At 35.7% G+C, this 23,052-nt stretch overlaps 1 protein-coding gene across 1 annotated transcript in view; it reads left to right on the top strand.

The window, feature by feature from the left end:
• RNGTT (RNA guanylyltransferase and 5'-phosphatase) overlaps positions 1 to 23,052 on the top strand; it is a 351,723-nt gene that overhangs the window by 116,830 nt on the left and 211,841 nt on the right. The window contains exons 11-12 of the mRNA XM_025983843.2: positions 9,378 to 9,449; positions 14,479 to 14,643. Coding sequence (XP_025839628.1) covers positions 9,378 to 9,449; positions 14,479 to 14,643 — 237 coding nt within the window. The remainder of the gene's footprint in view (positions 1 to 9,377; positions 9,450 to 14,478; positions 14,644 to 23,052) is intronic.

The raw sequence follows: 23,052 nt of genomic DNA, 5'->3' as shown, positions 1-23,052 counted from the left end.
AATTATTCTCTGCTGAGACAAATTCCTTCTGAGTACTCAATACCCTGTGAATTAATCTGTCTGGTAGGCAGAGACATTATTCCCAGCTTTGTGTGGTCCTTTTCACATGTATACTCTGCTGAACATTCATGGAAGTCTGACTTGATATCTTGTAGTTCTTTATCTGGGCATCTCTCTCTCTCTCTCTCTCTCTGCCCTGAGAACTCTAGTCCTGTTGGTCTCCCCAGACAACCTGTTATTCATTCATTCATTCATTCATTCATTCATTCATTCATTCATACATACGTACATACATACATACATACATACATACTCAGGGAGACTATTGGGCTTTACCTGGGATCCCCCTGCCTGCACTGAAGCCTGAAAACCTCTTGGGCTAGAAGTTGGGAAAATTGTAGGGCTCATATACTTTATTTACTATCTCCTAGAGATTACTGTCCTTTGTTGTTGGATGTTCAGTGTCTTGAAAATGATTGTCTCCTCTATTTTGTTGACCTCTTTGATTGTTTCAGGCAGGATGGTAAATCTAGTTCCTGATTCTCCAGTTTGGTTAGAAGAGGAAATATGTTTTTCCTTCCTGACTGGATTTTATTAAAATTTTTTTTAAATTTATAGTTGTGGTAAAACCACATAACATAAAATTTACTATCTTAACCATTTTTAGGGATACAGTCCAGTAGTGTTAACTCTGTGCATGTTATTGTGCAACAGTTCTCCAGAACATTATCTTGTAAGACTACAACTGTGTTCCCATTAAATAGCTCTTCATTACCCATAGGCCTGTGAGAACCATTATTCTACTTTCTATTTCTGTGATTTTAACTACTTTAGATACCTCATATAAGTGAAATCATATAGGATTTATCTTTTTGTGACCGGCTTATTTTACTTAACATAATGTCTTCAAGGTTTATTCTTGTTGCAGTATGTGATAAATTTCTTTTCTTTTCAAGGCTGAATAGCATTTTGCTATCTTTGTATGCCACATTTATGTATCCATTTGTGTGTTAATGGATATTTGGGTTGCTCCCACCTGTTAGCTATTGGAATAATGATATTATAAGCGTGGGTATGCAAATACCTCTTCAAAACCCTGCTTTCAATTCTTTGGGATATATATACCCAGAGGTGAGATTGCTGCATCATATGGAGGTGTTATTTTTAATTTTTTGAGGGAACTGCCATGCTACTTTTCATAATGGTTGCACCATTATACAATCATAGCAACAGTACCCAAGGGTATTTTCTTAACTAAGATTTAAGCTTGGGTATTTTATTTTTACGTACTTTTCTTATTTTTACGTACCTAGAGTAATGACAGCAGCTGTAGGCAAGGGGAGACTTTGTGGTGGGGAGATCATTTGGGAAAAACTAAGCCTAGGTGTGGGGTCTTTTGTTAGAGTCCTTGGGTTTTGTCCTTTTAAAAAGGCTTTTAGTGAATGTTTTCTTCAGTTAATTGGGAACCATATATTATTCCAGTAATGTGCAGGTTATTTCTTCAATTCATTGTGGAGTTCAGGAGTCTTTCTTCAGGCACAAAGAGTATTGTGCTATTTCTATTACTATAATCAGAAGAGAGAAAAAAGAAGACAAGAATAACTACTGAGTTTGTTTCTATCTATATTTGAGTGTAATAGTGACAATTATCAAGAATTTGTCATTTTACAAGTAGGGTCTCTGGGAGTTTAGTGAACTTGTAGTGAAATGCTGCTGTACCTTTTTGTTTTGCCCCATTCTTGGTAGTTTTCAGTATGTATGTATGTATGTATTTATTTATTTATTATAAATTTATTTTTTATTGGTGTTCAATTTGCCAACATGCAGAATAACACCCAGTGCTCATCCTTGACAGTGCCCCCCTCAGTGCCCGTCACCCATTCACCCCCACCCCCCGCCCTCCTCCCCTTCCACCACTCCTAGTTCGTTTCCCAGAGTTAGGAGTCTTCATGTTCTGTCTCCCTTTTTGATATTTCCCACACATTTCTTCTCCCTTCCCTTATATTCCCTTTCACTATTATTTATATTCCCCAAATGAATGAGAACATATAATGTTTGTCCTTCTCCGATTGACTTATTTCACTCAGCATAATACCCTCCAGTTCCATCCACGTTGAAGCAAATGGTGGGTATTTGTCATTTCTAATGGCTGAGTAATATTCCATTGTATATACATAAACCACATCTTCTTTATCCATTCATCTTTCGATGGACACCGAGGCTCCTTCCACAGTTTGGCTATTGTGGACATTGCTGCTAGAAACATTGGGGTGCAGGTGTCCCGGCGTTTCATTGCATCTGTATCTTTGGGGTAAATCCCCAACAGTGCAATTGCTGGGTCGTAGGGCAGGTCTATTTTTAACTCTTTGAGGAACCTCCACACAGTTTTCCAGAGTGGCTGCACCATTTCACATTCCCACCAACAGAGTAAGAGGGTTCCCTTTTCTCCGCATCCTCTCCAACATTTGTGGTTTCCTGCCTTGTTAATTTTCCTCATTCTCCCTGGTGTGAGGTGGTATCTCATTGTGGTTTTGATTTGTATTTCCCTGATGGCAAGTGATGCAGAGCATTTTCTCATGTGCATGTTGGCTATGTCTATGTCTTCCTCTGTGAGATTTCTCTTCATGTCTTTTGCCCATTTCATGATTGGATTGTTTGTTTCTTTGGTGTTGAGTTTAATAAGTTCTTTATAGATCTTGGAAACTAGCCCTTTATCTGATATGTCATTTGCAAATATCTTCTCCCATTCTGTAGGTTGTCTTTTAGTTTTGTTGACTGTATCCTTTGCTGCGCAAAAGCTTCTCATCTTCATGAAGTCGCCATAGTTCATTTTTGCTTTTGTTTCTTTTGCCTTGGTGGATGTATCTTGCAAGAAGTTACTGTGGCTGAGTTCAAAAAGGGTGTTGCCTGTGTTCTCCTCTAGGATTTTGATGGAATCTTGTCTCACATTTAGATCTTTCATCCATTTTGAGTTTATCTTTGTGTATGGTGAAAGAGAGTGGTCTAGTTTCATTCTTCTGCATGTGGATGTCCAATTTTCCCAGCACCATTTATTGAAGAGACTGTCTTTCTTCCAATCGATAGTCTTTCCTCCTTTATCGAATATTAGTTGACCATAAAGTTCAGGGTCACTTCTGGGTTCTCTATTTTCTGTTCCATTGATCTATGTGTCTGTTTTTGTGCCAGTACCACACTGTCTTGATGACTACAGCTTTGTAGTACAGCCTGAAATCTGGCATTGTGATGCCCCCAGATATGGTTTTCTTTTTTAAAATTCCCCTGTCTATTTGGGGTCTTTTCTGATTCCACACAAATCTTAAAATAATTTGTTCTAACTCTCTGAAGAACGTCCATGGTATTTGATAGGGATTGCATAAACGTGTAAATTGCCCTGGGTAACATTGACATTTTCACAATATTAATTCTGCCAATCCACGAGCATGGAATATTTTTCCATCTCTTTGTGTCCTCCTCAATTTCTTTCAGAAGTGTTCTATAGTTTTTAGGGTATAGATCCTTTACCTCTTTGGTTAGGTTTATTCCTAGGTATCTTAAGCTTTTGGGTGCAATTGTAAATGGGATTGACTCCTTAATTTCTCTTTCTTCAGTCTCATTGTTAGCGTATAGAAATGCCACTGATTTCTGGGCATTTTCTGTCTTGCCACGCTACCAAATTGCTGTATAAGTTCTAGCAATCTTGGGGTGGAGGCTTTTGGGTTTTCTATGTAGAGTATCATGTCATCGGCGAAGAGGGAGAGTTTGACTTCTTCTTTGCCAATTTGAAGGCCTTTAATGTCTTTTTGTTGTCTGATTGCTGAGGCTAGGACTTCCGGTACTATGTTGAATAGCAGTGGTGAGAGTGGACATCCCTGTCTTGTTCCTGATCTTAGGGGAAAGGCTCCCAGTGCTTCCCCATTGAGAATAATATTTGCTGTGGGCTTTTCGTAGATGGCTTTTAAGACGTTGAGGAATGTTCCCTCTATCCCTACACTCTGAAGAGTGTTGATCAGGAATGGATGCTGTATTTTGTCAAATGCTTTCTCTGCATCTAATGAGAGGATCATACGGTTCTTGGTTTTTCTCTTGCTGATATAATGAATCACATTGATTGTTTTACAAGTGTTGAACCAGCCTTGTGTCCCGGGGATAAATCCTACTTGGTCATGGTGAATAATTTTCTTAATGTACTGTTGGATCCTGTTGACTCGTATCTTGTTGAGAATTTTTGTATCCATGTTCATCAGGGTTATTGGTCTATAATTCTCCTTTTTGGTGGGGTCTTTGTCTGGTTTTGGAATTAAGGTGATGCTGGCCTCATAGAATGAATTTGGAAGTACTCCATCTCTTTCTATCTCTCCAAACAACTTTAGTAGAATAGGTATGGTTTCTTCTTTAAACGTTTGATAGAATTCCCCTGGGAAGCCATCTGGCCCTGGACTCTTGTGTCTTGGGAGGTTTTTGATGACTGCTCAATTTCCTCCCTGGTTTTTGGCCTGTTCAGGTTTTCTATTTCTTCCTGCTCCAGTTTTGGTAGTTTGTGGCTTTCCAGGAATGCGTCCATTTCTTCTAGATTGCCTAATTTATTGGCGTATAGCTGTTCATAATATGTTTTTAAAATCGTTTGTATTTCCTTGGTGTTGGTAGTGATCTCTCCTTTCTCATTCATGATTTTATTAATTTGAGTCTTCTCTCTCTTCTTTTTAATAAGGCTGGCTAATGGTTTATCTATCTTATTAATTCTTTCAAAGAACCAACTCCTGGTTTTGTTGATCTGTTCCACAGTTCTTCTCGTCTCGATTTCGTTGAGTTCTTTTCGAATCTTTATTAACTCTCTTCTGCTGGGTGTAGGATCCATTTGCTGTTTTTTCTCTAGCTCCTTTATGTGTAAGGTTAGCTTTTGTATTTGAGTTCTTTCCAGTTTTTGAGTGGATGCTTGTATTGTGATGTATTTCCCCCTCAGGACTGCTTTTGCTGCATCCCAAAGATTTTGAACGGTTGTATCTTCATTCTCATTAGTTTCCATGAATCTTTTTAATTCTTCCTTAATTTCCTGGTTGACCCTTTCATCTTTTAGCAGGATGATCCTTAACCTCCATGTGTTTCAAGTCCTTCCAAACTTCTCGTTGTGATTTAGTTCTAATTTCAAGGTATTATGGTCTGAGAATATGCAGGGGACGATCCCAATCTTTTGGTATTTGGTTCAGACCCGATTTGTGACCCAGTATGTGGTCTATTCTGGAGAAAGTTCCATGTGCAGTTGAGAAGAATGTGTATTCAATTGAGTTTGGATGTAAAGTTCTGTAGATATCTGTGAAATCCATCTGGTCCAGTGTATCATTTAAAGCTCTCATTTCTTTGGAGATGTGTGTTTAGAAGACCTATCGAGTGTAGAAAGTGCTAGATTGAAGTCACCAAGTATAAGTGTATTATTATCTAAGTGTATCTTAACTTTGGTTATTAATTGATTTATATATTTGGCAGCTCCCACATTCGGGGCATATATATTGAGGATTGTTAAGTCCTCTTGTTGGATAGATCCTTTAAGTATGATATAGTGTTCCTCTTCATCTCTCACTACAGTCTTCGGGGTAAATTTTAGTTTATCTGATATAAGGATGGCTACCCCTGCTTTCTTTTGGGGACCATTTGAATGGTAAATGGTTCTCCAACCTTTTATTTTCAGGCTGTAGGTGTCCTTCTGTCTAAAATGAGTCTCTTGTAGACAGCAAATAGATGGGTCCTGCTTTTTTATCCAGTCTGAAACCCTGCACCTTTTGATGGGGTCATTAAGCCCGTTCACGTTCAGAGTTACTATTGAAAGATATGAGTTTAGTGTCATCATGATATCTATTCAGTCCTTGTTTTTGTGGATTGTTCCACTGGGCTTTTTTTTAAAGAGGAATTTTAAGAGTCCCCCTTAAAATTTCTTGCAGAGCTGGTTTGGAGGTCACATATTCTTTCAGTTTCTGCCTGTCTTGGAAGCTCTTTATCTCTCCTTCCATTCTGAATGAGAGCCTTGCTGGATAAAGTATTCTTGGTTGCATGTTTTTCTCATTTAGGACCCTGAATATATCTGCCAGCCCTTTCTGGCCTGCCAGGTCTTGTGGAGAGGTCTGTTGTTACCCTAATACTCCTCCCCATAAAAGTCAGGGATTTCTTTTCTCTTGCTGCTTTAAGGATCTCCTCTTTATCTTTGGAATTTGCAAGCTTCACTATTAAATGTCGAGGTGTTGAACGGTTTTTATTGATTTTAGGGGGGGATCTCTCTATTTCCTGGATCTGAATGCCTGTTTCCCTTCCCAGATTAGGAAAGTTTTCAGCTATGATTTGTTCAAATACATATTCTGGCCCTGTGGCCCTTTCGGTGCCCTCGGGAACCCCAATTAAACGTAGGTTTTTCTTCTTCAGGCTGTCATTTATTTCCCTTAATCTATCCTCAGGATCTTTTAATTGTTTTTCTCTTTTTTCCTCAGTTTCCCTCTTTGCCATCAAGTTGTCTTCTATGTCACTCACTCGTTCTTCCACCTCATTAACCCTTGTTATTAGGACTTCTAGTTTGGATTGCATCTCATTCAATTGATTTTTAAATTCTGCCTGATTAGATCTAAATTCTGCAGTCATTAAGTCTCTTGAGTCCTTTATGCTTTTTTCTAGAGCCACCAGTATCTTTATAATAGTGCTTCTGAATTGGCTTTCTGACATTGAATTGTAATCCAGATTTTGTAACTCTGTGGGAGAGAGGACTGTTTCTGGTTCTTTCTTTTGAGGTGAGGTTTTCCTTCTAGTCATTTTGCTCAGTGAAGAGTGGCCAAAAACAAGTTGTATTGGGAAAAGGAGAAAAAGAGAGGAGAGAAAGATGGAAAGAAAAGAGAAAAAGAAAAAAGAAAAAAGGAAGAAAAAAAAAAGAGAAGAAAAAGAGAAAGAAAAAGAAAGGAAAAAAAGGGTTGGGGAAGCAAACAAATCAAAAAAGCAAAGAAAAAACCAAACAAACCCCAAAAAACACAAAAACAAAAACAACAACAATAACAAAAAACCACGGGGAGTATCTTCTGATTCTGTATACTTTCAGTCCCTTGACTTCCCCTGGAACTTGTCCGTCTAGCTGGTCTTCTGGGGGAGGGGCCTGTTGTGCTGATTTTCAGGTATTAGCACTTGTGGGAGCTGCTCAGCCCCCTGCCTGGTGCAGGGCTCCGTGGGGGTTGTTTACCCTGTGAGGCCCCAGGAGGAACAACCACAGTGGCTGCGGCCAGCTCTAGAGCCCTGGATTCAGTTCCTGCAGTAACTACAGAGCTCTCCGTCTGCAGGGGCCTGGATGCTTCGGGGGGTGGGGCAGGAGCGTCCTTGCTGTCCTGGCCCCTCCTGGCCTCTGCCTGTCCCAGATCTTGGGCTGTGTCCCCAGCTCCCTGTGCTCCCGGGCCTGTGCTGTTCGATTCGCGCTCCTGGCCGGCAGCCCCCTCTCTGCGGAGCCCCTCCGAGCTGCTCCTGGGTCAATGCGTGCACGCGCTGTAGTCCTTTAGGGAGCTCAGCGCGCTCTCCCTGGGGCGCAGGTGTCTGTTAGTGTCCCAGGGAGCTTGAGGGCATCCCCGCCCTCCTGGGGTCCTGCTCTAACTCCCTGCAAGCGCCTTTCCGCCTGGGAAGATTGGTTCAGCTCCTGCTTCTCTGGGACGGAGCTTTTCCTGTCCTGGGGGCACTCTCGCCCTTGGATGCCTTTTGTTTCTTTAATTCCCCCCCCCCCCCCCCCACCCCCGTCTTCCTACTTTGATAGAGCTGTAGCATTCCAGCTGTTCTCTTTTTAAATCTCAGGCCAAATTCGTAGATTTTCAGGATGATTTGAAGGTTATCTAGGTAATTTGGTGGGGACAGGTGATTTGGGGACCCTACTCTTCTGCCATCTTCCGTTCCAGGTAGTTTTCAGTTTTTAATGGTTACTTGTATATTTATTTCCTTTTACTTGTTTTGTTTGCTGATAATAAAATTTCCTTTATGCTATTTCCTATTGAACTGTTCCTGTTGAACATTTTTAATGTTCAAAGGAATATTTTTGCTCATTTCATCAGGAATTTGGAAGGGAAATTTTGTGCTGTTATCTGAACCTGGAAGTTCACTTAATTTCCATCCACACATTTTTGAAAATAATAATGAATTTAAACCTGTTTTTGGTGCCACCTTGATGGTTCATTAAGTTCTCAGATACAAGTATTTAAGTAAAAATATTTAGTAAACAGGTTAAGATAACAAAGTGATTTAATTTATGCCATGTGTTGGGTTTAAGATGATAACCATGAATAAGTATCTACAGGTTAACAAATACATATTTGGGAAAGAAATTAATTAGTAATAGCTTCTTAACAAAGTATATTTGTCAATGTGTTCTTTGTAATTTTAGATGGTTGTGGATTTCTGTCATGAAATTATATAACAAAAATCCTGCTTAGTTTCTTAGGAAGAATATGAGGAAAGAAAAATAATTTTAGGTTAAAATGTATTATAAAGAATTAAAATTTTATAAAATACTACATTATGTGCCTAATCATTTTTTTGAAAAAATATTTATTTATTTGGAGAGAGAGAAAGAGAGAGAGAGAGCACGCAAGCAGGGAGAGGGCAGAGGGAGAAAATTTCCAAACAGGCTCCCTGCTTGCTGAGTGTACAGCTGTACATGGGGCTTGATCCAGTGACCCATGAGATCACGACCTGAGCTGAAACCAGAAACCAAGAGTCAGGCACTCAACCAGTTGAGCCACCCAGGCACCGCTTATAATCATCTTTTAATGTCCTTTATCTCTTTTCTGTCCATGTGCAGAATTTAAGATTTTTTTTTAATTTAATGGCTCTAATATGTAATATATTCTCTTGTCCTGTTCCCTTTGATCATAGTAGAGGGACATGGGGCCGAGGAAGACCACATGGGTCACATGGGGAATATATTTATAATAAGGGCACCATTTATACCTACAAATTTTATGATTAAAGTAGTTGGCTTATAACAAATTTTAAAGCAAAAGTGATTTAACAAAATTTAAATAAAAATATTCCTCATATTTGGAATTTAAAATTTGTAGTTTCTTTCTTCTAATAGTTGTTTAGTAAATCAAACATAAAACAAAATGTACATAGTAATTCAAATAGAAAAATACATAATGAGATATTGTTATATCATTTTATTTCAGTACAGAATAAATTCATGACAGGAATTTATGGGATGCTGACAGTCTATTGATTTGATCTGGATATAAATGTGTTCATTTTAATGTTTGTATACATATGGTTTGTATACATATGGTTTACGTGCTTTCTGTGTATATGTTATATTTTAATCAAATTAAAGAAATTGCCATTAAAGTATGAAGAAACTTAATCTTCTTTTCTCTTTTAAGGAAATGATTATTGACAGAGTTAATGGACAGGCCGTTCCTAGATATTTGATATATGACATAATTAAATTCAATGTAAGTACCATTAATATAATTTATAAAGTAAAAATTGTCCCTGAGATAACAGAACTGTTTTTACAAATAAAAATTGTTATCTGCCTTAGAGATAGTAGGAGAGAAAAATTGTGACTTGAATTACTTATTTGATATCTTAATAATAATTTTGCACATTTCTCTGTCTTTAGATTTTGTTAACTACTTCAACTGAGTAAAGAAAAATAGTTTAGCTGATAAAATAACACAGCATTTTATAAGATGGAAACTGTTGGTTTTAGTTATCTTGTATACAATTAAAAAAAAGGAGTCCACAATTTTATTACTGTCACTTGAAAAAAAAAAAGAGAAGCTGATTATGGGTATTGAATGTATAACTTGGGGGCAAAAATATGTTATTCATGAGTACAGGCAGGAAACTTAAAAACAAAATATAAAATTCTGTTATAAATAGATATCAAAAAATAGAAATTATATTTTCTACCCATTTCCTATAGTTTTAGACAAGCCAAGAATCTGCCTGTTCATGTTTAATTATAGTATCAGTGTCTAAATTATTTAGGCAGTACAAGATGACTTCTGTAAATGTGAGAAACTCTTTCAATAGTGTACATCTATGAAAAGGTATAATCATTCCTCTAGACATATCTTATTCAAATTGCATAGCCATTTAGTATTCAAACCAGACTGAAAGCAATTAAGAATTCTGGAATTAAAAGTGCTGTTTAAGTTTTAGAATTCTGAAGATTTATAACAATTTTTTAAAAGTTCTTTTTTGGGGTATATATTTTAAATTATAGTATTGAGATTCAGGATTGCATTAATCCAGATTACTTTAAAGGCATTTTTTTTTCCTGGAAATTTTCAATGTACATATTTCATTTTCTGTCGAGTTTATAGATTTCAAACAGTTTTCTAGGTAAGAGACTCAGGTCAGAAACCACCAAATTTAAATTTCATCTGTTTGCCTCAAAAGTAGTGCTTTCCAGAATTGGCTTACTCTTATCATAGATCTTGGAATAATGTTCATTGACCCATAACAAGACCTAAAGGGTGGGGGTAGCATTGTTTTGTTGTGAATGGAAGAATTTTGTCTCCTCTGCCTTTTGACATCGAGCTCTGTTTTAGTGTGTGTTCCATGCAGGCTCACTTCTTAGCCTGGGAACTTTGTCTTTGACAACATCCTTCTAATTCTTTAAAAAAATATGAAAAATTTCAGTGTATGCAAAAGTATAGAGAATGATATGAGTAATGTACATATAATAATCACCAGATTTGTTGAAGCTTAACATTTTGTCATTTTTACTCCACTCTCTTTTTAATAAGATAAATTATTACAGATCCAGAAGTTTCTCATGCATACCTCACTTATCTTATTCTTAACCGTCTTACCTAGAAGCAGCTTCTACCTTGTATTTGATGTTTATTGTTTCCATGAGTATTTTTAATAACTTTACTATCTATGTGTGTCTCCATAAAATATATGTGGTATTGTTGTGGAAGGGTTCTAGTGCTATATAAATACTACACTATACTGTGGTACCAAGCATTTACTCTACATTATTTTGTTGAGATTTATTTGTATTAATGCATATAGGTTTAGTACATTCACTTTAATTACTTTTTTTTTTTTAATTTTTTTTTTTTTTAATTTTATTTATTTATGATAGTCATACAGAGAGAAAGAGAGAGAGGCAGAGACACAGGCAGAGGGAGAAGCAGGCTCCATGCGCCGGGAGCCTGATGTGGGATTCGATCCCGGGTCTCCAGGATCGCGCCCTGGGCCAAAGGCAGGCGCCAAACCACTGTGCCACCCAGGGATCCCTCACTTTAATTACTATTGAGTATTGCTTTGTATAAATATATAGATTTTGTCTTTTTTTCCTTTTGTTTTTTTTTTTCTTTTTTTTCTTTTTTTCCTTTTGATGAACAATTAGGTTTCTGTATTTTGCTATTATATTACTATTAAACAGTTTTATATATTCTTGTGTGCATACATCAGAATTTGTCTAGGGCAGTTCTCATTCTTGGGATGTAAGCACCTGAGGTGTTTATAAAAAGTACAATCCTTTATCCCTACTTCCATCATAGAGATTCTGACTGAATTGTCAACTTCAGGTGTATTTGCTACATTGCTGAATTCCTCTCAGAAGTAGATGTAACAACTTACTACAGTTGGTATTATCAGAGTTTAAAGGTTTTGCTAATTGGATGTGTATGAAATGGTATCTCATCTTGTTTTAATTTGCTTTTCCCTTATTACTAATGAAGTTAAGCCTACTTCATAAGTTCATTTTTACTTGTTTGGATTTTTCTTTTGTCATTTAATTTTAAGTTGGAATAATTTTCTGGTTTTTCTATTTGGTTGTCAGTCTCCTTAATGTGTAGGAACTAATTATCTTTTCTGGATTCTAATCCTTTTTTGGTTATGTATGTGACAAACAATATTTTCTGCAAATTAGTATCTATAATGCATAGGAGTTTTTCGTTTTCATGAAATCAAATTTACTAGACCTTCTCAAAGTTTGTGCTTTTGTGTCCTGTTTAGGAAATTCATCAATTTTGCTATAAGAATGGTTAAGTTATGCTTTTACAAGGTCTATATTTACTCAATAAATACTTCGGTGCCATTAGTTGTAAAGTCACATTTCCCCCCCCCCACATTTATGATATTAGGATATATTTATAATCAAAAGCATGTCATATATTTAATTCTTTATTATGGAGCCTTGATGGTTAACTAGCTTAGTTTGAATCACCAGATCAAGGTTACTATTAGAAAAAAAATGATGTTTTGAAAAAATAGTTAAAATCTTTTTAGTTCCCTTAGTTTATTTTGTCCAGGAGGATTTCATTGATCATCTTTTATATGTCAAGTGCTGTTCCTGGTAGTGGATATACACAGATGAATAAGATGTAATTTCTTGCCTTCAGGGAATTTATAATTTGATACACTGGCCTCCAAAGAATACCATTTCAACAATGCGATTTGGGAAGAAAGTAGAACTTTCGTTTATTTTTATCTATTCAATTTTTGTTGTATAAAATATACAGTTGTACATGTTGCAACTCATTAAAAATTAACATGCATGTATTGTAAACATTTGTTAGGGTATGTATTTAGATTGAGTACTAAATCAAAAGAAATTTGTGTACCACTGGTCTATGGATGAGAAATAAATGTAAAGAAATAATTATAATAGTATAAGAACAATAAAGATATGTTAGAAATATAGAGATATAAGAAAGGAACTAGAGAGGTGAGAGTATTTCGGTTTAACCAGGGTTCAGTTGAGTCAAGGAAGCATGGACTTGCAGGTAAGAGAAAAAAGTTACATGGATTAATTTTGAAGGATAGAATCATGGAGGTCAGGAGCGTTAGAGGTTGTTAGTGTACTTATGTGTGGTGGGATGTGGGACACAGCAAGAAATGAGAATAGTCTGTAGAATAGGGGGCCAGGGGACTTGAATAGGCATTTTAGCTTAGTTCTGGATGTAAGTAGGGCAGTATTGAAGGGTTTTAGTTAGGGTAATGATAGGATCTTTCTGTTGTCTGTTTTCAGTGATTTATCACCTACCTATCAAGTACTTCCTTTCTTGAAGGCAGCATAGATTTGAAGGTGAACTTGCTTTCAGTTTTTTCTTGTTGCTTTGATTTATGTGTATATATATATAAATATACATACACATAAATATATATACATAAATCAAATATATATGATATATATATTAAAGTAAAAAGTATTTAGAAGAAAATTTAGACCACTTAAATATTTTTAGACGATTGTTAGACTTTATTTTCTTAAAAAAATGGACAACTTGCTTGTTCCACATTCATTTTATAGAAGTCTGAATTCATCTAATAAGTCTAATAAATAAGCCTAACATTTTAGATTTTTCAACCTTATTGATGATGCAGATGTCATGGAAAAGAATGGACTTTGTGATGATTTACTGATGTTTCCTCAATACATACCTTTTACGAACAGTTGTATGCCTTCATGTAAAGGGAACATATTATACTACCTCATATCTAGGGCTTACTCTCTCTTGCTCCTTATTCTTATTAAGTATCAGAATTGTCATCCTTCCAAAGTTGAGAAAAAGTCATCCTCAAGGCATATTTAACGTCCACAGCTTAACCAAATACTACCACCCTTTTGTAAGCATTAGGTTGTGTAAATGTTAGGTTGAGTAATATAGATTAGAGAAGAGGAAGAAGATGAAAAGGTGATAAAAATTCATGGAAGGGTGTCCAATTGCAAAGTAAAGAAGAAAGGTACTTGATATGAGGTGATGCTACTAATCTGGATGGTTACTGTTAGCCAGATGAAGTATTGGATGCTGTATTATATATACTGTTAGGGTAGGGAAAGCCCCTACCTTCAATTTACAGAAAAAGTATATGCACTTTTAACTTTATGGTTCAAATCATCTATACCACATATATGTGTACCATACTATACACTGTATATGAAGAGCTTCTTTATAACTATATAATTGAGTATATTATGGAAACTGTTCTATATTAGTTTTTAGAGTTGAGGTTGTATTAGTCTAATAATTATCTTGTGTTTATTGAGGCCTGTAAAGCATTAGTGCTTTAAGCAACAAGAAACATTTAGGTGACTATGTTATTTTGATGTGTTATTTGCTTATACTTTCCTGAATTATGTAGATTTTTGTTTTATATAGGTTTTACTAATTTATATAATTTTACTAATTCAAATAATAAACATGATTACTGAGTATATTAATACTTTAATTCAGATGTGAAACATCAGATTAATTTATTTTAGAGAAGATTTATACCACTCTTCCATTGTATTTTATGCATTTATGGTTTTAAAATAAATAATTGTGTATGTGTTTAGGTGTGTTTAATTAGTGAAATCAGGACTGGCATGTGTGGTTATGCAGGCTGTGCATTAGACAAGTCTGAAGGATGCTGTTTATGTAGACTGATATGTACACTGTGACAGCCTTAATAATTATGCTGATAAAATAGTTTTCAGTGTTGAAATTTAAATAATTGTCTCATTTAATTCAGGCACAGCCAGTTGGAGATTGTGATTTTAATATTCGTCTGCAGTGTATAGAAAGAGAAATAATAAGCCCTCGACATGAAAAAATGAAGACTGGGCTCATTGACAAAACACAGGAACCGTTTAGTGTCAGAAATAAGCCATTTTTTGACATCTATACGTCAAGAAAGGTAAAATTTTCTAATTAGTACTTACAGCGTGTCATAATTCAGCTTATAAGAGGAATATGAATGACATTTTACTGCCCAGTTGTCTTGATTTTTTTCAGAAATTATTTTAATTGAATATAACACTATTCTGGACAAATGTGCACTTCCCAAGTCTTCTCCAAAGTAAAATTCTCAGTGATGGAAATTTAAACTCGGTTACTTTTTTGTTTCTCATAATAGTTTTTAATTCATGGCTGTTGGTTTATGTTATCTTTTTTAAAAAGCTGTAAACAATAAAGAATGATATAGTGTGAAAATCACCTGTTATGCTTTCTGCAGGTCACCTGTGGTTGGTACATACTCTTATTCAAAAAATTCATTTGTGTACACACACATATATTGAGAGTTTTCTTTTACTTCTTTCTGTTGTTTTGGCACTTAAAATGCATCATACTGAATCTTCTTGGATTGTTGTTTTTTCACCTAACAATGTGGTTTGGGAATATTTCCAGGTCATTGCTTAGAGGTTTGCCATGTTATTTTTTAACTGCTACATGGTATTTGACAGTAAAGATACACCATGAAATTACTATGTTTTGGAGAAGGGTGGCTATGATAGAATAATATATAGGAAGTATAGCAACATATGCAATTAGGTGTTTTAAACTCCTTTCTAGTATAATTCCACATGCTAGATGATGCAAGTTTTTGTTGTATTTTTACCTACTTCTGCTCAAGTCCACTTAATTTGGTATTGGCACTTAGATAGAATAATAGCAGTAATTCCAGCACTGCCCAGGGCCTGTCTTTTTTCCTGTCAAGGGATAAAAGTTATCATTCTATTTTTATTGATATTTGGTGTGGAACTATTGATTGACCACTCCTGCCATGATCTTCTCACGGTTCACTGCTTGCCTTTTGTGTCTGTTATGGCAGCAGGAATGTTATCAGGGTCTCTGTTTCTGTGCCCTGCCCAATCTATAGGGTAAGGATAAGGTTGGCTAACACTTAACCTGGGCCATGTCATTGGTGAAAATTTGCTAACTGGAGCAGTAGTCTCTTACAGAAATACTTTTGAAGTTATAAATCAGTGTAAAAGTTGGGCAAAAGCCACATGGTTTTAGTTTGCATTGGTTTTGAAAAAAAAATTAACTTGACAGCTTATGCTGTTATAATTCAAGTTCAGCATTTAAGAAAATGTGTCTTAGATTGTATGGTTTCTTGAGTCTGAATCAGTGCTACTTAGAAATATTTGCAGTGGATGACTATTAGAACTGTTCTTTAGGGATATGAAATTGTTGGGTTGAACAGTTTTTCATGTGGTTTTCCACTAGAAAAACCTGTTCTGTTTTTTTTTTTTCTTTATGTAGCCCCTTTAAAAAGGATATTCTCTTTTTTAAAGGAATTTTGGTTGGAATTTTAACTATCCCTCCCTCCCCACCATTTTCCAGTTCTTACTGTTACTTTTTGTTCCCAGGAATACAGAGGGAAAGCTCATTTTGTAGCATGGTCTAAAGGATGAGTAGTAACACCGGGTATAGGATAGTAGGTACAGTAAACAGATTATTGCTGTAGAAATTATTATTTTTATCATTGCTAATGGCAATGGGTGAACTAGTGATATTATGAATGATAAAGCATTTGTCAGAGAAGTGTGTATCATCTTATGAGGAAAGTTTTTATGTGGTTTTAAACAAAATTTACAACTACAAAGAATGCATGTTTTTGCAGAAAATAGAATATTTTTTCTGTATATTGATAAAATCATGGTGATAACTTTGATTTTAGGACTTTATGTAGCTCTGTAAAAACCTACTCAATTTGTCATTTGATCTGTCAAGCCCAGTGAAAAGATCATGAGTTGTTCAGTTTTTAACTTTAATATACATAGTTATAATATAATATCCAAGGTAGTAGAAATAAGTAGCAGCTTCTCAAATTACAACTTATTTATTTGTATTTACAGCTTAAGGACCAATTAAAAAATAATTATTTGAATGATTAATATGGTTTACAAAATTGTAAAAATCATGCAGCAAAGTTTCTCTGAAGGTTTCCTATTCATTTATCACCTAAGAAGAATCACCATTGCCATTAGCATTTACTATATCTGTCAGAATTTTCCTCTGCATATATAAGCAAATACATTTGTTAATATTCTTACCAACCTCATCCAAGAGATGACTCTTAACATACTGTTCTGTACTTTGCTTTTTCTACTTAATGTATTTTGAGTCCCTTTGCCCTATTGGTACCTTGAGGTTATCCCCTTTTCATTCTTTTTTTTTCTTTCCTCCCTCCCTCCCTCCCTCCCTCCCTCCCTCCCTCCCTTCCTTCCTTCCTTCCTTCCTTCCTTCCTTCCTTCCTTCCTTATTTTTTTTTAACAGTTGCACAGATTTCCATCTTATTAGTGAACCATAATTTAACTATTCCTTAGCTTAGACATTTGAGTTGTTTTTCCTCATTTGGTAGATTTTTGTTTCTTTGTTTTGCATAGGAATATTCCATTGTGTCTGCACTAATTATTGAAGAGACTATCCTTTTTCATTGAATTGTATTTGTACTTTTATGAAAAATAGGTTGTCATGTATGTTTGGGTCTTTTTCTACATTTTGTTCTTTTCTCTTGTTTTTATTTGTCTGCCTTTACACTAGTACCACACTGTCTTGATTACTTTTCAAATTAAATCTTGAAATGAGATAGGATTAATCTTGCAATTTTATACTTCTTTTTTGAAGTTGTTTTGGCTATTCTAGGCCTCTACATTTTCTTATGAGTTTTAGAATAAGCTTGTCAGTATATACAAAATGGAAGCTGGGATTTGGATTGGAATTGCATTGATTGTAGAGATCAATTTAGGGAGAAGAATTGATACCCTAACAATGTTGAATTTTCCAATTCATCAACCTGGTATTTTCCTTTTATTTAGGTATTTAATTTCTCTCAGCTATTTTTGTAGTTTTAAGGATCAGGTTTTACTCATCCTAGTTTTTTTCAGATTGGTTTCATACTGTTTGATATATATAGCATTTAAAAAATTTCAATTTTTAATTTTTGATAATATATAGTAATACATTGATTTTTGTATATTGATTTTTTCTTACAGTCTTGTTAAATATTTTAAAATATTTTGTTACTGTTTGTAATAATTCTTCAGTTAATTCTCTTAGATTTTCTAGTTATTTAATCATATTAAGTATAAATAGAAATAGTTTTCTTTAGTTTTTTGATTGCTTTTTGTAGATTTCATCAGATCTTTTTATGTAGACAAACATGTTGTCTGGAAAAAAAAGGGGACTTTTACTTTCCATTTCCAGTCTGTATATCTTTTTTTCTCTTGCCTTTTTTGCACTGGCTAGAGCCTCTTATTTAATGTTGAATGGAAGTAGGGAGAGTGAACAAACCATATTTGTTCCTTTTCTTTGGAGCAGGAAAAGTTTGTTTTTAACTATTAAGGGTGATGTTACCTGTAGGACTTTAGCAGATACCTTTTATACAAGATGAATTTTTAAATTTGAAAGCTGTTAATTTTCAAATACTAATTTTATACAATTCTCACTGTATATTTTGTTACTGTTTGTAATAATTCTTTAGTTGATTCTCTTGGATTTTCTAGGTATTTAATCATATTAAGTATAAATAGACATAGTTTTCCTCTTTAGATTTTTCATACATTAATTTTTTTCTCATCTGATTCAGTTATGCATGAATACAATTTTAAACTGTAGTGATAGTTATAGGGATCCTTGTTTTGTTTATGATTTGAGTAGGAATGCTTCTAGTGATTCTTCAAAGTATAATATATTGTCTTTGAGTCTGGAATCTATTTTATCAAGTTAAACAAGTGTCTGATTCTATTTTACTGAGTTGCTTTGCTTTTAAACAATTAAGTATTCAGTGTTGTCAAGTGACTTTTTATGTACTATGGGTAAAATATCATTATCTTTTTCTGTTAGATTTGTTTATCTCATGAATTAAATGAAAATATTTACTGATGTGATAAGCCCTAGTTAATCTTACTGTATTATTGTCACTGTTTTTATTATAATTTCTTTAGAGCAGTTTTAGGTTCACAACGTTTTTTTTTTTTTTTTTTTGTTTCGTTTTGTTTTGTTTGTTTTTGTTTTTGTTTTTTTTTTGGTTTCAGGTTTTTGTTTATTATTGTTTGCTTATTTATTTATTTAGAAGATTTTATTTATTTATTCATGAGAGACATAGAGAGAAGCAGAGACACAGACAGACAGAAGCAGGCTCCACGCAGGAAGCCTGATGTGGGACTCGATCCTGGAACTCCAAGATCATGCCCTGGGCCAAAGGCATGCACTCAACCACTGAGCCACCCAGGTGTCCCCAGGTTTTTGTTTAAATCCCCATTAGTGAACCTACGGTGTAATATTAGTTTCAGGTATAGAATTTAGTGATCCATCACTTACATACAACACCCAGTGCTCATTACAAGTGCTCTCCTTAATACCCATCACCTATTTTTTTTTAAGATTATTTATTCATTCATTCATGAGAGACACAGAGAGAGAGAGAGAGAGAGGCAGAGACATAGGCAGAGGAAGAAGCACTCTCCTTGCAGGGAGCCCAATGTGGGACTTGATCTCCCAACTCCGGGATCACACCCTGAGTCGAAGGCAGATGGTCAACCGCTGAGCCACCCAGGCATCCCTACCCATCACCTATTTAACCAATCCCCCTTACCCCCTCCCCTCTGGCAACCCTCAGTTTGTTCTCTATAGTTAAGAGGCTATTTTCTGGTTTGCCTCTTGTTCCATGTTCATTTGTTTTGTTTCTTAAATGCCACATATGAGTGAAATTATGTGGTATTTGTCTTTCTCTGAATTACTTTGCTTAGTGTGATACTCTCTGCCTCTATCCATGTAGTTGCAAGTGGCAAGATTTTATTCTTTTCATGGCTAATACTCATTTATATCTATATCTGTATATATATACACACACAGACACACACTGCATCTTCTTCATCAGTTGATGGACATCTGGGGCGTTTCTGTAATTGGGCTATTATGGATAATTCTGCTAAGCATTGGGGTGCATATAACCTTTTAAGTCAGTATTTTTGTATTGTTTGGATAAATGCATAATAGTTCAATGGCTGGATCCTACGGTTGTTCTATTTTTAACTTTATTTTTTGGTATTTTTTTTTTTATTGGCTTTCTATTTGCCAACATATTAGCATAACACTTGGTGATATGATCTATCCCGTTGATTACTTTATGAGTGTTGAACCAGCCTTGCATCCCAGGGATAAATCTCACTTGTTTAAGAAGAATAATCTTCTTAATGTACTGTTGGATCCTATTGGCTAGTATCTTGTTGAGAATTTCTGCATCTGTGTTCATCAGGGATATTGGTCTATAATTCTCCTTTCTGGTGGGGTCTTTGGTTTTGGAATTAAGGTGATGCTGGCCTCATAGAACGAGTTTGGAAGTATTCCATCCCTTTCTATCTTTCGGAACAGCTTTAGTAGAATAGGTATAGTTTCTTCTTTAAACGTTTTATAGAATTCCCCTGGGAAGCCATCTGGCCCTGAACTTTTGTGTCTTGGGAGGTTTTTGATAAGTGCTTCAATTTCCTCCCTGGTTATCGTCCTGTTCAGGTTTTCTATTTCTTCCTGTTCCAGTTTTGGTAGTTTATGGTTTTCCAGAAATGCGTCCTTTTCTTCTAGATTTCCTAATTTATTGTCATATGGCTGCTCATAATATGTTTTTAAAATCATTTGTATTTCCTTGGTATTGATGGTGATCTCTCCTTTTTCATTCGTGATTTTATTAATTTGGGTCTTTTCTCTTTTGTTTTTAATAAGATGGGCTAATGGTTTATCTATCTTATTAATTCTTTCAAAGAACCAACTCCTGGTTTTGTTTATCTGTTCCATAGTTCTTCTGGTCTATTTCATTGAGTTCTGCTCAAATCTTTATTAGCTCTCTTCTTCTGCTGGGTGTAGGTTTTATTTGCTTTTTCTTCTCCTGCTCCTTTAGGTGCCAGGTTAGCTTTTGTATTTGAGTTTTTTCTAGTTTTTTGAGGGATGCTTGTATTGCAATGTATTTCCCTCTCAGGACTGCTTTGGTTGTACCCCAAAGATTTTGAACAGTTGTATCTTCATTCTCATTAGTTTCCATGAATCTTTTTAATTCTTCTCTAATTTCCTGGTTGACCCTTTCATCTTTTAGCAGAATGGTCTTTAACCTCCACGTGTTTAATTTCTTCCAAATTTCTTCTTATGATTTAGTTCAAGTTTCAAAGCATTATGGTCTGAAAATATGCAGGGGACAATCCCAATCTTTGGTATCAGTTAAGACCTGATTTGTGACCCAGTGTGTGGTCTATTTTGGAGAAAGTTCCATGTGCACTTGAGAAGAATGTGTATTCAGTTATTCAGTTGAGTTTGGATGTAAAGTTCTGTAGATATCTGTGAAATCCATCTAGTCCAGTGTATCATTTAAAGCTCTTGTTTCTTTGGAGATGTTGTGCTTAGAAGATCTATCAATTGTAGAAAGCACCGTGTTCAAGTCTCCAAGTATAAGTATACTATTATCTAAGTATGTCTTAACTTTGGTTAATAATTGATTGATATACTTGGCAGCTCCCACATTCAGGGCATAAATATTCATGATTGTTAGGTTCTCTTGTTGCATAGACCCTTTAAGTATGATATAGTGTCCCTCTTCATCTCTTACTACAGTCTTTGGGATAAATTTTAATTTATCTGATATGAGGATGGCTACCCCTGCTTTCTTTTGAGGACCATTTGAATGATAAATGGTTCTCCAACCTTTTATTTTCAGGCTGTAGGTGGCCTTCTGTCTAAAATGAGTCTCTTTGTAGACAGCAAATAGATGGGTCTTGCTTTTTTATCCAGTCTGAAACCCTGTGCCTTTTGATGGGATCATTAAGCTCATTCACGTTCAGAGTTACTATTGAAAGATATGAACTTAATGTCATCATAATTCAGTCCCTGTTTTTGTGGATTGTTTCTTTGGACTTCCTCTTTCTTTTACAGAGTCCTCCTTAATATTTCTTGCAGAGCTGGTTTGGTGGTCACATATTCTTTCAGTTTCTGCCTATCTTGGAAGCTTGATCTTTCCTTCTATTCTGATTGAGAGCCTTGCTGGATAAAGTATTCTTGGCTGCATGTTCTTTTCATTTAGGACCCTGAATATATCCTGCCAGCCCTTCTGGCCTGCCAGGTCTCTGTGGAGAGGTCTGCTGTTAATCTGATATTTCTCCCCATATAAGTTAGGGATCTCTTGTCTCTTGCTGCTTTAAGGATCTTCTCTTTATCTTTGAAATTTGCAAGTTTCACTATTAATGTCAGGGTTGAACAGTTTTTATTGATTTGGGCGGGGGGGAACCTCTCTATCTCCTGGATTTGAATGCCTGTTTCCCTCCCCAAGTTAGGGAAGTTCTCAGCTATGATTTGTTCAAATACACTTTCTGGTCCTCTGTCCCTTTTGGCGCCCCCTGGAACCCCAATTAAATTAGATTATTCCTTCTGAGGCTGTCATTTATTTCCCTTAAACTTTCCTCAGGATCTTTTAATTGTTTTTCTCTTTTTCCTCAGCTTCCTTCCTTGTCATCAACTTGTCTTCTATGTCACTCACTCTTTCTTCTATTAACACTTGTCGTTAAGACCTCCAGTTTGGATTGCATCTCATTTAATTGATTTTTTATTTCGGCCTGATTAGATCTAAATTCTGCAGTCATGAAGTCCCTTGAATCCTTTATGCTTTTTCCAGAGCCACCAGTAGCTTTATAATTGTGCTTCTGAATTGGCTTTCTGACATCGAATTGTAATCCAAATTCTGTAACTCTGTGGGAGAGAGGACTGTTTCTGATTCTTTTGTGGTGAGTTCTTTCTAGTCATTTTGCTCAGTTCAGAGTGGCTAAAAACAAGTTGTACTGGAAAAAGGAAGGAAAAAAAAAGAAAAAAAGGGGAAGACAAAAGGAAACAACAAAAAACGGAAACGAAAACAAAAACAAAACAAAACAAAAGCAAACAAAAAAAAACAAGGAGGGGTATCCTCTGATTCTATATACTGTAAGTCCCTCAACTTTCCCCGGAGCTTTTCAGTGCTCTTTGGTCAGGAACTTGCTCTTCCCCTGTCCTTCCAGCTGGTCTTCTGGGGGAGGGGCCTGCTGTGCTGATTCTCAGGTGTGTGCACCTGGGGGGAGCTGCCGTGCCCCCTGCCTCGTGTACAGTTCAGTGGGAGCTATTTATCCTATAAGGCCCCTGTTCCCTGGTGGCCCCGCTCAGTCCCAGGCACAAGGTGACACAGGGAGGAACAACAAGACTGGCGGCAGCCAGCTCTCAGCCCTAGAGTCAGCTCCCGCAGTAACTACCGTAGTCTCCCAGTCCACACTGGCCTGGATGCTCGGGAGGTGGGGGGTGCTGATCTGCACAG

Source organism: Vulpes vulpes, chromosome 1 (genome assembly GCF_048418805.1).
Source record: "Vulpes vulpes isolate BD-2025 chromosome 1, VulVul3, whole genome shotgun sequence".
Taxonomy (NCBI): Eukaryota; Metazoa; Chordata; class Mammalia; order Carnivora; family Canidae; genus Vulpes; species Vulpes vulpes.
This window is presented reverse-complemented; position numbering and strand designations above follow the sequence as displayed.